This window comes from Natator depressus, chromosome 4, assembly GCF_965152275.1.
Source record: "Natator depressus isolate rNatDep1 chromosome 4, rNatDep2.hap1, whole genome shotgun sequence".
Taxonomy (NCBI): Eukaryota; Metazoa; Chordata; order Testudines; family Cheloniidae; genus Natator; species Natator depressus.
The window spans coordinates 64,426,651-64,442,507 of NC_134237.1; the positions used below are offsets into that span (position 1 = coordinate 64,426,651).

The 15,857-nt window shown below is 37.5% G+C and overlaps 1 protein-coding gene across 2 annotated transcripts in view; it reads right to left on the reverse strand.

Moving 5' to 3' along the window:
* The window catches only part of FSTL5 (follistatin like 5), a 546,388-nt gene that overhangs the window by 99,838 nt on the left and 430,693 nt on the right, over positions 1-15,857 (reverse strand). For both annotated transcript variants that reach the window (XM_074951085.1, XM_074951084.1), the window contains exons 8-9: positions 14,974-15,094; positions 963-1,124 (exon numbers count right to left, since the gene is read on the reverse strand). In XM_074951085.1, coding sequence (XP_074807186.1) covers positions 963-1,124; positions 14,974-15,094 — 283 coding nt within the window. The remainder of the gene's footprint in view (positions 1-962; positions 1,125-14,973; positions 15,095-15,857) is intronic.

The window sequence follows — 15,857 nt, forward strand, 5'->3', positions numbered from 1 at the left end:
GACACCTTTACTAATAAATTTATATATGTTTCATTATAATGTCCAATAACTGATTAATGCTCTGTTCTAGTCATTCTTTACTTATCTCAGTGAACAGATTTTGCTGGTTTTAACAGAAACTGCAAAATTTACAAAATTCACTTAAATCCTAATCCATCCCTAAAGTAAACTCTTTTGTTTTCAATAGAGGTAGAGGAAAAAATGAATTTGGAACATTGGGCCAAGTTCTGCTCTCATTTATGGTGGAGTAAATCTGGAAAAATTCCATTAAAGTCAATAGAATGAGTTTTGATTTACACCAGTGTAACAAATAAAAACAATAACTGAGATTCTGGGCTACCTTTTTTTAAACATATTATTTGATCCTAAATTAGGTAAATGGCAAAAACAGCATAAAGTGCAGTAGTTCCAAGTCAAAAACTTTAGTGCTGAATTGAATTGCAGTTAAACTATGGTCTGGATTGTGTGCCTTGTACTACACAGACCTGTGCAGAGGAGTAAGGGAGAGTAAGAATCATCACCCTTCATTTACATGGATCTTAGGTTTAATATCACTTGCCCCATCTGGTACAGGTTGCAGGGTAGGAGGAGTCTTAGCTCTTCATTGTGCTGGCCCACACAGATACACTCTAGTGCAGGACTGGGGACAGGTCCAGGTATTGAAATGTATTGCAGGTACAGGCCAGAATCAATTACTCTCCCCATTCTCTCACTCAAGCAAAGGGGGAGCAGGGAGGGATTTGTGCCTCAGAGGGTACCTCTAAGGCACAGTGTCTCCTGAGGTGGTGCAATTCACACTTGTCTCCTTGGTTCAGGGCTGTGCCTAATGGCACAATGTCTCTCTAAACAGATAAATTAAAGCAGCATGAAACGTAAAATTCTACTGTAGAATCTCCATAGTGCTGCTTTGTTTGTTTTAAATCAAGACTTGCCCTTAGACAGTGGTAAGTATGCCTCTTTACCTTGAAGGGTTAACTGTTTGGATAACTTTGGAGTAATATCAATTCCATTCTTCAGCCAACCAAGCTGTGGGTTTGGGATACCTTCAGCGTAGCATCGGAGGCTTGCTGTCACACCAGGCTCTCTGGCCTGGCTCTCTGGATAGACTCGAATGACTGGTGGAACTGAATACAGAAAACAATTATCAGTCAAATGAAAAGGAAAATTATCACATTAAAAAAAATTCTCCAAGCAGTTGATTCTAAGAACCTTGAAGCCATATATAATGAGATAATGAAAGGGTACTGTGATATTACCAGCATATTTAACAGTATCTAGCATTGCATTCCACAGCAAGTCAATTTCTGAAAGAGAAGGCATGTCATTCTGAGAAATCCCTCTTTCCCTTGTCAACAGTGTGACTGCACAATTCTGAATTTTAATTCAGTTGTTCTTAGGGTTTGATATTGATTTCTTTATATATATTTCCTTTGAAGAACAGGATTTTGTATGAATCATTTACAATATACCAACATCTTTCATTAGAATTTATATATAATGTTACGATCATGTTTTACCTACACTTCACAGTTTGGTGATATTTTTGGTTGGTTTACACTCTTGGAAAAACGTTTTCCTCCATCCTCCTCCTGTGCTGTCATGCATCTTCATATCTCAGCCTTTACCCCATCACCTCACAGAGCATTTTTCCAAGCAACGAGCATTAATCCATTTTATATGAACAAAAATATCCATACTTATAATAGTTGATGCTAACAAAAAAAGTGAATGATAAATCAACACTCAACTCTTAGGAATTAGAAAGAGATCTTTAAGAGGGGAAGATTGCCTATTGCAGGGTTTCCTGTCCCTTCCTCTAAAGCATGAGGTGCTGGCCACTGTCAGACACAGGATACTGGGTGAGATGGACCTGGGTCTGATCCAATACAAAAATTCCTATAGTCCTAATTATTTTAATTGATAAATAATGCTGGCTGGATAAAAAGAATTTAGCGTTGTGAAAAATTTTAAGGTTTCAATTTTTGTTTGCATTGCATATTGGAAGAAAACAGAGATCTTTGGAAACGTTTACTGAAAAAACAAGGAGAGAGAGACAGATCCAGTTTCAAGTCCCTACTCTACCTGATTCAGAGCAAGGACTTGAATGCAGGTCTTCTACATCACAGGTGGTGTGCTAACCACCTGGCTATTAGCAGAAGATCTTTGCTTTCTCTTCTTCCCCCTCCTGCTTCCCCAGAGATACCCTCCTGGACCCAAGATGCTTTCCCAACAAAAGCATCATCAAAACAACTGCTTCCACAAAAAGTTTCAGTTTCAACAAACCAGCATTTTCCCACAAAAGAAAAAAAAAGAAACAATTCCAATCAGCTTTACTGATGAACTACAAGTAACATTTACAAGACATAACTATAAAAAAAACTGAACATGAAAGACACAAACATATAAAAACTGAAGCAACTGCTTAAATTTATTATATTGCTCTGAGCCTGCCTTCCATGAACCCTCCACCCCTTTTTGCCTGTTATCATTTGTTACATTATTTCTAAGTTTAAGTTTAGACCCCAAAGATGCTATGTGGAAGGATCCTTATGCATGCACAGAGACTCACGGACATCAACGTGGTTCTGCTTGGACACAAAGATTAACTTTCACAGATTCAATTTCAGGATTGGGGCCGTAGATCATAAGATATTTGGGGCATGCCTTTTTTCATGTTCTGAAAAATCTCATGCATATTTAAGACATTGTATGCAATTTAATAACCATAATAATTAATAATGAAAAGAGAAAAAGATTAAATGGAAAGAGTACAGAGGCATAAAGGGTAGGAGAATAAAGGGAGAAGAGAGCACTGAAATATGCTTGGATAGCACACCTACATGGGGCATCCATCAGCCAGTCTATAAAAAGAGAAATTGGGAGCCCCTACATTTTAGGCTGCAGTATTGCTAATATAGGAATGATATTTAACTTCACATCTCCTTTTGTTGAATCTGGATGCTGTGGTGTCTCTGCCCTCCTAGAGGTTACTGGAGGTAGTGACATGGATAACAGAATACTGTCAGAAGCTCAATCTAGATAAAATGGAAGTAGTGTATATCAGTAAGGAGAAGGTCTGTGTGTGCACGCCTTGTGTTCTTCCTTTTACCCACACAATCCACAGTGTATGAGTTATTCTTAATGTGTCACTGCTTTTGGATGCCTATATAACAGCAATGGTTCAAAGCACCTATAGAATTTGCGCACACTGAAGGCCCATCAGAGTTCACATTTAATGAGGTTTAGAGGCAAAATGCCTGCACTTTTTTTACTTTGATTAAAACTCATTATATTCCCCATAATTTATTAATTTAAACTTGTTGTTCCTATGTGGTACTATTTTATGTACATTTAAATGCTGTTATGGTGCCCAAATGTTATGGTAAGAGATATTACTTAAACATAAAGGAAGAATAAACAACAAAATAATTACTGAAAACTGGTGAAGAGATGCTTTCCTTCCATGCCATAACGTGCTTAACTTCATCTTCACTGCCAAGGAATAACGCTTGAATGATCCGGTGAAAGGTTCAGAACAGCAACCATATATACAGTATCCACCAATACTTCATTACACTATATAGTATTGAAAGCATTAACATATATGGTGTATGTCATTTTTTATATTGCCCTTAGAAGTTTTTTGGGAATGCTTTTCCTGAAATACTGGATATCTGTATTTTACACATTTAACTGATACAGCCAAAATTCCACTAGCAGCAAAAAAATCATATTTCATGGCTACATTTCAATCAGAAGCTTATTTTCATCTGATCACTTTGTTAAATAGTAGCGGAAGACCTACAGTATAATCTATAGCTACTGTATGACAACTGTAAATATAACTTTTAAAGTCACAGGAAAAAAAACAGTATTTTATGTTAACAGTGAAATCCTCTAATTAAAAATGATTTTTGGTTCCCACTTTTGGTTCCCACCCAGTTTTATTGTGCTTGTAGTAGATCCCCTTAAGGGCGGGAGCTAGCCAAGGCTGATTACAGAATGAGCCATACTTGGGAGAGATCAGGGTACTTTCCCTATAAAGATCAGGAGGAGCCAAAAAGCTTGGGAAATGGTAAAGACTGTGAGTGACTAGTGCAGGGAAGATCCTAAGGGCTTGTCTACACTGTGACGTTGTCGACAAAACTTTTGTCTTTCACGGGTACTTAAAAAAAGCCTCCCCGCGAAAGACAAAAGTTTTGCTGACGCAAGTGGCACTGTGAATGCGGCTTTGGCAGCAGAAGCGCTCTCCTGCTGACAAAGCTAACACCACTTGCGGTGTTGGAAGTATTTTGTCGGCAAAAGTGCTGACAAAATACCGACAGAGAGCGTTTATACACACTGACTTTTAATGACACAGCCTTATTGCTAACAGCTGCATAGTGTAGACAAGCTAAGATTAAGGGAGTTATGACAGAGGAACTGTAGTGAGCAGGATGTTCCTACTAGAGACCCTGACTGGGAGAAGGGTTTATGGCCCTGGAAGTCAGAGGGCTGAGCTCCAGCCAGGTACAGCTTGAGGGTACCTGTATACTACAATAAAAAATTGGCACTGAGTCTCAGAGCCTGGGTCAATTGATTTGGGCTTGTGGGTCTTGGACTCTGGGGCTAAAAACTGCAGTGTAGGTGGTTGGGCTTGGACTGCAGCCCTGACTCTGAGTCCCACCCTCCTGCAAGCCCAAGTCAGATGACCCAGGCCAGCCAGGGCCATGCTGCAGGAGACACACAGGGGTGGGTGGGGGAAGTTCAAAAATCAACTAAAAAGCATGTTTTTTTTTAAAGTCATTTTTTACTCTTAATTTTTGAACCTTCAGGGTTGGCACTATTGTAAATAAAAATATTTGTTGACTGCATTAGTTGTAGATTAGTATTTAAACATCTTACATATTTGAGCAGCTCTTACATATTCCATCAGGTAGAGGGAACTAGAACTCATGCCCATGGAAGGGGGGTGGAGGAAGGAGGAGGCGGCAACCAGAAAAACAGAAATTTTAATAGAACTGGTCAGGTTGATATATTAGTAAGTATAGGAGCTTGTCAGACTATTTAGCTAATAGAACTGTTTATTTTTAGGAAATGGAAGAGTGCCTATAGCTGTTCGAAGACACTTGCAGGAAGTAACAGATAAATATTTTTCTTTCAGGGATAAAAGCAAAATCCTTTTTATTGAGAAAAGGATGTTTTAGTCTGCCATATATGGTGTTTGGAAGCCTTTAATCTGTAATTCTACATATTAGAACCCCCTTGCTACCTCTAATTTTACACATCCTTCCTGAGGTACAATACATTGGTGTACTTCTTAGTAGGCAGAAATCTGAAGCATTTCTTTATTAACAGGATCTAAATGGGGCAACATACTGGGGCATTTCTTGTAAACAGTTGGATAACACTTGAAAATATTTAACTGATTATGTTGGAATGGGATTCATTTTTTCATTTAGTTATCTTACTTCATATCTCTCCAACTGTGTTTTGTGACACCACTTAACTGCTCCAAATTCTATTTAATTGTAGGAAATAAAACTTTGGGGAAAGGGAGGTATGTTTCTTTAACCTTCATTACAACTTGTTTCTCTTTTACAAAGAAGCTCAAAGTTCCTGCTATTTAATGTATAATTAAAGATAAGATCACCAATTACTTTTGCTTAAAAAAATCTAATTAGCAGATTTAAGAAATCTTGGTTAATCATTGATTACTAATAGGAATATGGCCACTGTGATATCACATCTTTTTTCTAACAATAGTGACATGTTACATAGCAGACTTTCATTGATAACTGTGTACTGTAGCACCTTTACAAGACCTTGATAAGTGTTCTTGATTATCGTTATTCTTTTGCTAAGGTGACTGTTAGTACAGCAGATTAGTGTGGCCTGTACCTCTGGAGCTCATTTAAACAGGTGGTTTGGCTCTGGGATTTAAGAACAATTAGTTGGATTGCCTCAGGTCAATTATTGTGAAATACTCCATAATAAAATACACACATATACAGTCATATGTCTAAAGCACAAACTGGAAGAAGAAAGTAAGGCACAGGGAGGTGAAGAGAATTGCCCAAGATCACCCATAGGCCACTGACAGAGCCAGGAATAGAACCCTGAGTTCCAGTTGAATGTTCTAAGCACTAGACAACATTGTTTCCCTGTAAATCTTTAAATCTGAAAGGGAGTAGGCCTAGCAACAGGGAGAGGCTTTTACTTTCCCCATGAAACTCCATTCAGAATCAACTGACTTTTAAGATATCAAAAAATTGCCATTTGCAGTGTGCACTAAGCTCATTAGAGCTTGCTTAAAGCCTGTTGCTAAAATCACTGACGATTTCATCTGAGTATATTCCCAGCATTGTACAGAGTTGAATCTCTTCCTCTGCCATCTCCTTAAAATACCCTCTGGCCTAGGGAAGGTGCACAGGGCTGGGAACCAGGAGATCATACATTCTAAACTTACCACTTCTGGTAAATGATGAATAATTCAGTGGTTTTCTCAAAACTTATTGTTGAACAAGCTTCACACCCCACAGAAAAATTACACAAGGTGGGAGATCTTAATCTTATCCATTCTGCTTCTCAGGTAGAATATGCCAAATATATGTGCTTGGCTATGTTGTCAGTAAAATGGGATTACTAGTGTATACATAACACACTATTTCAATTAATTACACTTCTTCTTCTAGTGAGTGGTCCACAGGGCATATCTGCGATTATGTCATAACTGCTCTTTAGTCATTTAGCCCATGTGATCTCTGTTGCAGCGCAGAGACTCCAGAGTTCATGCTCTGCTGATGATGCATGGAAGCGAAGCATTATAGTTGAATGCATCCGATGAAGTGCGCTGTAGCTCACGAAAGCTTATGCTCAAATAAATTTGTTAGTCTCTAAGGTACCACAAGTACTCCTTTTCTTTTATAGTTGCAGTTATAGTATACTATGTTTTGCCTGTTTTCTTTTTAATAAACCAAAGGAAGTTATAAAAAAACCAAAATCTTGAACAACAACAAAAACATGACATCAGTCCCCGGAAAATCATGGAGCAGATCCTCAAGAAATCAATTCTGAAGCAATTAGAGGAGAGGAAAGTGATTAGGAACAGTCAGCATGGATGCACCAAGGGCAACTCATGCCTGACGAACCTAATTGCCTTCTATGATGAGATAACTGGCTCTGTGGATGAGGGGAAAACAAGGGACATGTTATTCCTTGACTTTAGCAAAGCTTTTGATACGGTCTCCCACAGTATTCTTGCCAGCAAGTTAAGGAAGTATGGGCTGGATAAATGGAGTATAAGGTGGACAGAAAGCTGGCTAGATCATTGGGCTCAATGGGTAGTGATCAATTTTCTCCATGTCTAGTTGGCAGCAGGTATCAAGTGGAGTGCCCCAAGGGTCGGTCCTGGGGCCGGTTTTGTTCAATATCTTCATTAATGATCTGGAGGATGCTGTGGATTGCACCCTCAGCAAGTTTGCAGGGAGGAGAGGTAGATACGGTGGAGGGTAGGGATAGGATAGAGAGGACCCTAGACAAATTAGAGGATTGGGCCAAAAGAAATCTGATGAGGTTCAACAAGGACAAGTGCAAAGTCCTGCACTTAGGATGAAGAATCCCATGCACTGCTACAGACTAGGGACCGAATGGCTAGGCAGCAGTTCTGCAGAAAAGGACCTAGGGGTTACAGTGGACGAGAAGCTGGAAATGAGTCAACAGTGTGCCCTTGTTGCCATGAAGGCTAATGGCATTTTGAGCTGTACAAATAGGAGCACTGCCAGCAGATCAAGGGAGGTGATTATTCTCCTCTATTCGACATTGGTGAGGCCTCATCTGGAGTACTGTGTCCAGTTTTGGGCCCCACACTACAAGAAGGACGTGGCAAAATTGGAAAGCGTCCAGCAGAGGGCAACACAAATGACCGATGAAGTGAGCTGTAGCTCACGAAAGCTCATGCTCAAATAAATTGGTTAGTCTCTAAGGTGCCACAAGTACCCCTTTTCTTTTTACAAATGACTAGGGTGTTGGAGGCACATGACTTATGAGGAGAAGCTGAGGGAACTGGGATTATTTAGTCTGCAGAAGAGAAGAATGAGGGGGGATTTGATAGCTGTTTTCAACTACCTGAAAGCGGGTTCCAAAGAGGATGGATCTAGACCGTACTCAGTGGTAGCAGATGACAGAACAAGGAGAAATGGTCTCAAGTTGCAGTGGGGGAGGTTTAGGTTGGATATTAGGAAAAACCTTTTCACTAGGAGGGTGGTGAAGCACTGGAATGGGTTGCCTAGGGAGGGTTCTAAGGAAACTCCTTCCTGAGAGCTTTCTAAGGTCAGTCTCGACAAAGTCCTGGCTGGGATGATTTAGTTGGGGATTGGTCCTGCTTTGAGCAGGGGGTTGGACTAGATGACCTCCTGAGGTCCCTTCCAACCCTGATATTCTATGATTCTATGATCAAAGGAAAGTTATTAAAGTTGCAAAGTCAAGCTCTCAAAAGTTAAGAAATGCCAGAATGAAGGCTATTCATACAAACTATATTATGTTGCCGGTTTGTATGCATTATAATACATTCTTTAATTATACAACCTCATACTATTTTTTCCATAGCCTTGTTGTGATACACACTAGGAAATGAGCTTAACCCTAAGAGTATTTTCTCAAATTTAATAACTAATAACAGCTGTGGTTGTGCTCCCTTTGTGTTCTCCATCTGAACTTTTGTACAATTTAGTTCTACTTGCAAGAATGCTCATGGAAAGAAAATTTTATGCATGCATGCTAAAGCACTCATTAATGGTGTATTTTAAAAGCAAATGCTTGACTACTTAAACCAAAATTTTTATAATGGACAGAGGATCTTATGACTAAATGGCAAGGATAGGGTTCCTAGGTGCCCTCATCAGAGCCCTGCCAAATTAAATGAATCAAAGAAGGTTCTGACTACACTCTTTGCATCTAAGACCATTAAAGTACATGGAATTACTTGATTTGAATGTGATGCAGGAAGAAATCTATCTCCAGCTAATAAATTTTACAGTAACATAATTTTTCTAGGAATGATGCCTCAGGCAAGAGTTGTTGATCCCTGTTCCCCAGAGAAATATAAATGCTAGAAATTAAATGAAATCTATTTAGTGAAAAATAATAATAATTCCATAATGAACTGGAAACTACTAATGCTCTAAAGAATCATCTTTTCTTTTAGAATTAAGGAGAAATATCTGACTTGGATGCAAAAAGCTGTTCAGGTTAAAACGTACTTGAGTACAATGGGCCAGTTCCTCAGCTGGTGTAAATCTGCATAGCTGTACTGATTTACACCCACTAAGAATCTAGCTCAGTGATTGTTCCTTTGAAGTAGTAAAATATAACCTCACTGAAGAGGGTTTAGTCCAGAACCCAAATGTGGCATGAGGAGAACACATGCAATCATTTTGCACGAAAGCTCCATAGAGTGGGGCTTTTGGGAAAAAAATCAATAGTAATGAGCAGAGATAAAGATCTCATGTTATGTTATTACTTATTTAGCTCTTCTGTAAAATACACAATGGAAATCAAACTATTTCTATTCCAGCTTTTAAAAAATATATGCCTGAATTAACAGGTGAAATCCTGGACTTTTCTTTATCACAAAAGATATCAAGTCCTGGAATTTATCCTTTAGAAAAGCCATGCAAGTATATCTATGGTCATTTCATTTACATGTAAGAACAACTGAGCTGTAAATAAGGATCTGGTGTCATCTAGATATAGTTCACATAACTCCCAGTAGAATCAGTAAGATTAACATCCATGGGTATGGAGAGAACAGATCCATAAGAACAACATCATATTCTCAGATGACATGGTGAATGTTCAGGTAATGAGAAAAAGAAAACCCAAATGCAATTACTTCTAAGATATCTACATTATGCTTTTCCCAGGGCACTTTTGAGAGCTTGCATGTGTCAGCTGAAGTAGAGTCATCGTTTGAACCCTCAGGTTACTGTAAATTGTTCTAATCATATCACGCTAACATAATCCCAAAGAACAACAACAAAAAGATTGATTTATTTTCCGCACTGGTCCTTAATAAATACATTCAGTTAGAATAAAGAATAACATCCCAGAGCAAGGAAGTAAAATAACTCTTCTATGATATAATCTATTTTTTCCCCTAGCGTCAAAGTGTGATCTGTTATCTTGAGAACTAACTGAACTCTTGTGATTCAAGTAGGAAAATTGCATGATGTAGGTACTTTGAGAGCAGTGGGTTGGGGATATTTGGGATGAATAGCTGACCCACTGCAATTGTTTTATTCCAGGAGAAAACAAGAATGAATTGGAGGTGAATCATAAGGTCACTCACAAGTAAACCAATCAAAAAGTTAGATTTTTTGAAAAAAGTTTTTGCTGCTGCCATTATTTTCTTTTGTTTTAAAGAATTCTGCCATTGTTCTTCCACAGTGTAGTCATACAACTGCTGTAAAAAGGGTTAGAAATAGGTTTGATGGAATGAATACAAATGTCTTTATAATACTGGTAACTCACCACTGCATTTGTGGTGTTCTATTTGCACTATGTTCTTTTGTGACTAAAGCAAGCTTTCAATGAAAAATTATGGGGCTGATTTTATAAATATGTTATGGGTTAGTGAACTAGCCAATGCCTCTTTGTCTGAAATATTATTAAAGCAATCAATTCACCCCATCATTGTCCTAGAACAGGCTTCATGATTTTCATATTATCTCTTGCCACCAAAACAAAAAACAAACATACCATTAATGTTTCCAACATAGAAACATGTCAGATCTTAAAAACATGCAAACATACTCCAATATCTAAATAATCTGCTCAAAATTTTATGGCCACATTAATCCCTAAATTTCATCATCATCAAATCACAGAAATTTTAGAAGAAATTTTATTGACAAAAATTAAGTTTTTTAAAATAGATATTTCATAAAGGAATTAAGAATAGCCCATTTCAGTTTTTGACATATCCAAAATTGTGGGGAATGATCTATTGAGTCAGGAAGACTCAGCTACATGAGCTCTCCACCATCAAGCAGGATTTCAATGACCAGCCAAAAACATTCCCATGCTGAATAATTCATTTAGTGTGGAGCCAAATCTTTAGCCATTTTTGTCGAATAGGTTTAGTTAGTCTTGTATCTTAGTCCCTCAGGTTAGAAATAATCCATGTCATGAGGAAGAATTCTTCAACCATTACATTTTACATGTGGAGTTTTAAGGATTCCAAATGTGATATATGTTCATGTAATACAGGGCCCCAGTCATGCACTGTCAATTACACAGCCAATAGCTACAATACTGGGCCCATAACATGTAGTGATAGATCTACCTACTGTATGCTGACAATATAATTTAGCTTGATTTCACCAGAGAAAATTGAGTGTGGACACATGGAAACATTTGGATGAAAGGGATCAATCCTATGCTCAACAGCAAGAATTTAAATATTCTCTTATTAGGATTATCTAATGATTCTATAACACTTTGACAATGTAAAGTGTTATATAAGTGCAAAGAATTATTAATCAGTAAAATAATTATTCCTGCACCAGCATTGTTTTGTGATGAGTTGTCTATTTACTATATGTATGAGAAAAGGCTTAAAATAATTAATTTTCACATAAAACATTATTTACATAAAAAGTAAAGAATGTATTCTGTCCACAAAATGGAAATTTTTATGCAGTGATTATCTGTATTATTTAAATAAGGGCTTCACTGATTTTTTTTTAACTCTGAATATGCCAATTCAGAACATTAGAGTTTAATCCTGATATACACAAAATAAGCCAAAGTATAAAATATTTTTGCAATGTTTAAGGATTGGGCAAACTGGTGAATGCAATATAGATATATAGTACCCTCACGCTAGATGTTAAGATCAACTAAGCCTCCCTATCTCATTAACCTTCTTTTGACTCTTCTGTTAGACTAGTGTCATTATATTAATTGGTTATTATCCTAGCCTATGAGTACTGACTATCTTGTCTCTCTCTAGGAACAGTACAGTTTAGATGTACAAATGTAATCTATGGAAGTGCTGTTCATTTGACCAGAACATTAAACTTAATGTTTTTCATCCCATTTAACTACAACATACAAATTATAATGGTTAATCAGCATGCAGTTTCATTAGATAATGCTACAACAGAAACAAAATAATTGTGTAACGGTGTCTTCAAATATACAATATTCTTGCTATTACGTTAAATATATAGTGGTACAGTTCACATATATAATACGATAACACACCAACCTCGGCATTAAATGCCCATCAGGAATTACTTTAACCTGATCCTAGATCTGACAGGCTAAAGAAAAACAGTATCCAAACTTGTGAGAGAAGGGGTCACTCCAGTGCTGACTCTTAGAGCAGCAGCTGTCAGGGCAGAGAAAAAACGGACTAGTCAATTTGTTTGGGTAGCTTTAAATAATCTGATAGTGACATGTAGTAGCATAGGCAGCTATTGCCTTCAGCACCATGCACATTTACAATATGCTCTGAATGACTAACACACAGTAACAGTAATATGCTGATGGACATATCCTGCAACTGCAAGAATGTGTAACAAAATCAGTATTTCAGTTGTGGATGTTTTATTGTATAAGAACCCATTCTGAAACAAAAGTGCTTTTCTGAAGATAGCCAATAAAAGCATGAAATGGTTTCCACCTCTAGTGTCCTGCATTTTTATGGCCTCATTATCAGAAGTGTTGAGCACCAACAAATCATACTAAAGTCAAGGGAGTTGAAGAAGTTACATCTCATTGTTTCCTTGGGCACTCTCTGTCTATCTGTTGCATTCATCTGTTGTCTCTTGTCTTAGCTCTTCAGGGCAGGGACCATCTCTTTGTTCTATGCATGTACAGTGCCTGGCACAATGGGACTAGGGCTTCGAGGCACTACAGCAATATAAATAATAAACAACAATAGCAGCAGCAGCAACAAAGCACGTGCTCAGTACTTTGATAATCAGGCCATTGACGTATAAATTTTAGGAACCATCTAGCATTGCTTACTCAGGCAAAGCTTGCACATACTTCAACAGGAGTTTTGCCTGAGTAAGGAGTGCTAAATTGGGTCCAAATGACATACATTAAGAACTGCACAACACTATTAATTGTGCTATAATAACACCCAAAACCCCTCATTAGGATAGGGTCCCTATTCTGCTAAGCACTATGATGATAAGGGTAATACTAATATGTCCATGTAGTTACATAGCCTTGCTATGTATTCAAATTTCAGGTTTAATGTTTATCTTTAAATAAATATCAGCTATCTCTATTTCCTCCTCAGTTTAGCCAGAGTTAATTGGCTGGCTTCTTGTTGGCTTCAAAGCTTGAGGGGAGATTTCAAGGAGGAAAGTTAGTGGTTTTATGCATTACTGCAGGAAGGGCATTCAACCTGCAACAGGCTGCATGGAAGAAAACACGGAGACACTTGTGGAAAATATGGACAAATAGGCATTCAAGGCTGACAGCACTGAAGGAACACAGGGAATGGGAAGACAATGTGAGAGTGAAAGATCATGAAGAGACTAAGTTAGGCCAATAACAAGAATCTTGAATTTGATGTGATGGAGAAAGTGGAGTTACCAGGGGAATGCAAAGGTGGAGGTGGTGGATGTAGTCAGACTGAAGGACAAGGGAATGGTGCATTTTTTTATGGATAGAATGGTCAAATGTGGATATCAGGGAGGCCAGTGAGAATATTTTAGTTATCAAGGGAAGAAATAATGAGAGCATGGATGAGAATTACAGATGTCTGGTCAGAGAAGAAAGGACATATTGTAGAGTTGAGAGAAGAAGTGTCAGGGAGTGGACACACGTTCAATGGATCTGAACAGACAGGGAGCGTCAAAGTTGACAAGAATTTGGGCCTAGCTAAAAAGGAGAACAGTAGTGGTACCAACAGTAACAAAGACTGGGAGAATGGAGTAGGCTTCAGCAGAAAGATAAGGAGTTTTAGGCTGCTGGCCAGACATCTAGGGCCAGATTACAGAGAAACAGACTTTAAAAGCTTTAATCCTGACCAAAAATATTGGATTGATGAAGAACATTGAAATCTGGGAGTGAAAGGTAAATATCATCATAAACATGGAAATTGAAGCCATGAGCACAGATGAAGTCTTTCAAAGAAACGATAAAACAGAAAAAGAGAAGGAGGCAAGGACTGAGCTCCATGAGGTGGAGGAAGACCACTCAAAAATAACTTGAAAGAACAACCTGAGAGGTGGGAGGAGAGCGAGGAGAGGACAGCGTCTTGCAAGCCAAGGGAAGGGCAGATGTTAAGGATACTAGTACTGATTTCAGTTGAGGTTCTGGCTGAGTAAGGAATACAGGAATGGGGCTTTATATGCTGACAAAGGCCTTGAACATTGTGGACTAGATTTTCAAAATCCGAAGCCTAAATTTGTACTCCAAAAACCACAATTAGGCACCTAAACAGATGCTTTGATTTTTAAAAAAATAGAGAAGCCAGTGATTCTCATGGAGATTAATTGAAGCTCAACACTTACGCCTTTTCTTTTTAAAAACAAATGTGTTTTTTTCAATTTGTATTATACTTAATATTTTTGCAGAGAAATAGAGCTGCAAACATATTTTTTCACAGATTGTGCAGTATAATGATTATGTTGTTATTCAAAGTACCTTTTTTATAAATACCTATTGTACAAATAGCATGGTAATAATGTGCATTAACAATATTAAGGGATTGGTGTACAGAAAAAAATGTTTGGTTTTTTATTATTCTTTTTAATAAATATTATTTATGTAGGATCACTAAATACTGTGATTATATTTTGTTTTCCTGCAATCTTTTATACAGAAGAAAAGCTATTAACGAAAACATATTGCCTGCTGTATCTACTATTGTATTCAGCTGTAATATAAAGTTAAATAACTGAAAAAAAAATCTACCAAATAATATCCAGAGACTGCCCTACGACTGGCAATTAGAACTTCTTTCCTTACCATTTACTTGGACGATATGAGTCTGATAGAGATTATCATAGCCATCAGCATAGCAGCTGTAATTTCCCATGTGAGTTGTGGTAACCTTAGTAATGTACAAGGACCCATCATCTCCAAAATCCTACAGGGAAAGATTAAAAACAAGGTGATCATAATTATTGCAGCAGCACTATAATAATTGCGTTCTTCACCTTGGCAACAGAGCTGATGCAACTATCAAACATCTACATTTCGAACCAGACAGGCATTGGTGGCATACATAAAAACAGACTTTGGTGTTAATATTTTATCTATAGCTTTGCTTTTGTGTGTGCCTTCCCTGCCCTGCAGTTCATCTTAATTTTACGAGTTTTCTTTTTGTAACTCATTAAACCTCAAAATTAGTATTAGTATACTTTTTATTGCATCTATTTTTTTTATTTAATTATGGTAGTTATGGTGGAGAGGTTAGTTTTGCCTCTACCTGTTCACATGGAAAAGAACCATCAATCACTGCCCAATGTATGTAATGTTTTAAAGTAACAAATCAAATAACATGTTGCAGGAATAAGATTATATTTACCCTTGGACATGAGCTATTATACAGAAAATAATCTTATTTTTCATGAATTTTGCTCTCACTGTTAAATTACATCTTCTAGTTCCACTTTAATTAGTGGACAGGTTCCACAGGATTCGGACACAGGTTGGAAATCAGAAGACCTAGGTTTGGTTCCCCACTGCCAAGGTCTCACCATATACAAGTCACTACTTTTCTATTCCTTAGTTTCTCCATCTGCAAAATGGTGATGACAATATATACTTTTCATTATAAAGTGTTGTGAAATCTTTGGAATAAAAGTGTCGAGTTTAAAACATTATTTTTAGTAACAAGATATAACCTC